This window comes from Morone saxatilis, unplaced genomic scaffold (assembly GCF_004916995.1).
Source record: "Morone saxatilis isolate NCDOM2014 unplaced genomic scaffold, NCSU_SB_2.0 Contig22, whole genome shotgun sequence".
Lineage (NCBI taxonomy): Eukaryota > Metazoa > Chordata > Actinopteri > Moronidae > Morone > Morone saxatilis.
Genome location: NW_023339785.1, coordinates 26,712,680 through 26,713,466, shown reverse-complemented (window position 1 = coordinate 26,713,466; position 787 = coordinate 26,712,680). Strand labels below are relative to the sequence as shown.

The window sequence follows — 787 nt, the reverse complement described above, 5'->3', positions numbered from 1 at the left end:
ATCTACTGCAGCCACTGTATCCACTGTATCCACTGTATCTACTGCATCCACTGTATCTACTGCATCCACTGTATCTACTACTTTGTGTCAATAACTGCTGCACTTTTGTAACCATCTGTTTTTGCCTCCAAGCTGTGTGAGTTTCTCGTACCCTCTCTTATAAGCTCTCTCTCTCTCTGTCTCTCTCTCTGTGGCCTGTTTTCTTCCAGGTCTCCATCGTGGAGAGGAGGTCATATGGCTCAGGTCCCACTTGGCAACACTTAAAGTTACACCCATAACATCTACTACACCCACAACATCTGTTACATCATATTAGTTCCAGAGGAGAACAGTTTTTTACACAATCACATCTGTATATTCACTAAATCTCAATCTATCATCAAACACACGTGTCTCATGAATGACTGCTGGAAGATGGTCTGTGTGTTATTCATTATTTTAGTTTTGGATACCTTTAAACCTAAAAAAGTTCTGTCATTTAAATCTGACCTTTGTGTCACTTGTTGAAGTTTGTTTTTGAGTCTGCAATGAGCTCACTGTTGCTTCTTGTGGCCATTGGGGGAAAAGCCATTAAAACTGCCATCTCACCAACCGTCAAAGACTAGTGGGTGTTTTCTGCCCTCCAGCGTCAGGGGGCAGTAATGAGCACATTACAGTTCTGGGAGTTCAATGAGGTGAAGGAGATGTCACACCAGAAAACTGACTTGGCCAAAGGGTGAGATTTATTTTTAAAGTGTTTTTACAAGAGAAAATACGTCAGTGATAAAGACTACCTACTACTACTACC

At 41.6% G+C, this 787-nt stretch overlaps 1 protein-coding gene across 1 annotated transcript in view; it reads right to left on the bottom strand.

Annotated features, from left to right (window-relative positions):
• The window catches only part of rnf130 (ring finger protein 130), a 10,127-nt gene extending 9,571 nt beyond the window's left edge, over window positions 1–556 (bottom strand). The window contains exon 1 of the mRNA XM_035669012.1: window positions 538–556. Coding sequence (XP_035524905.1) covers window positions 538–556 — 19 coding nt within the window. The remainder of the gene's footprint in view (window positions 1–537) is intronic.
• Between the last annotated feature and the right edge of the window lie 231 nt (window positions 557–787).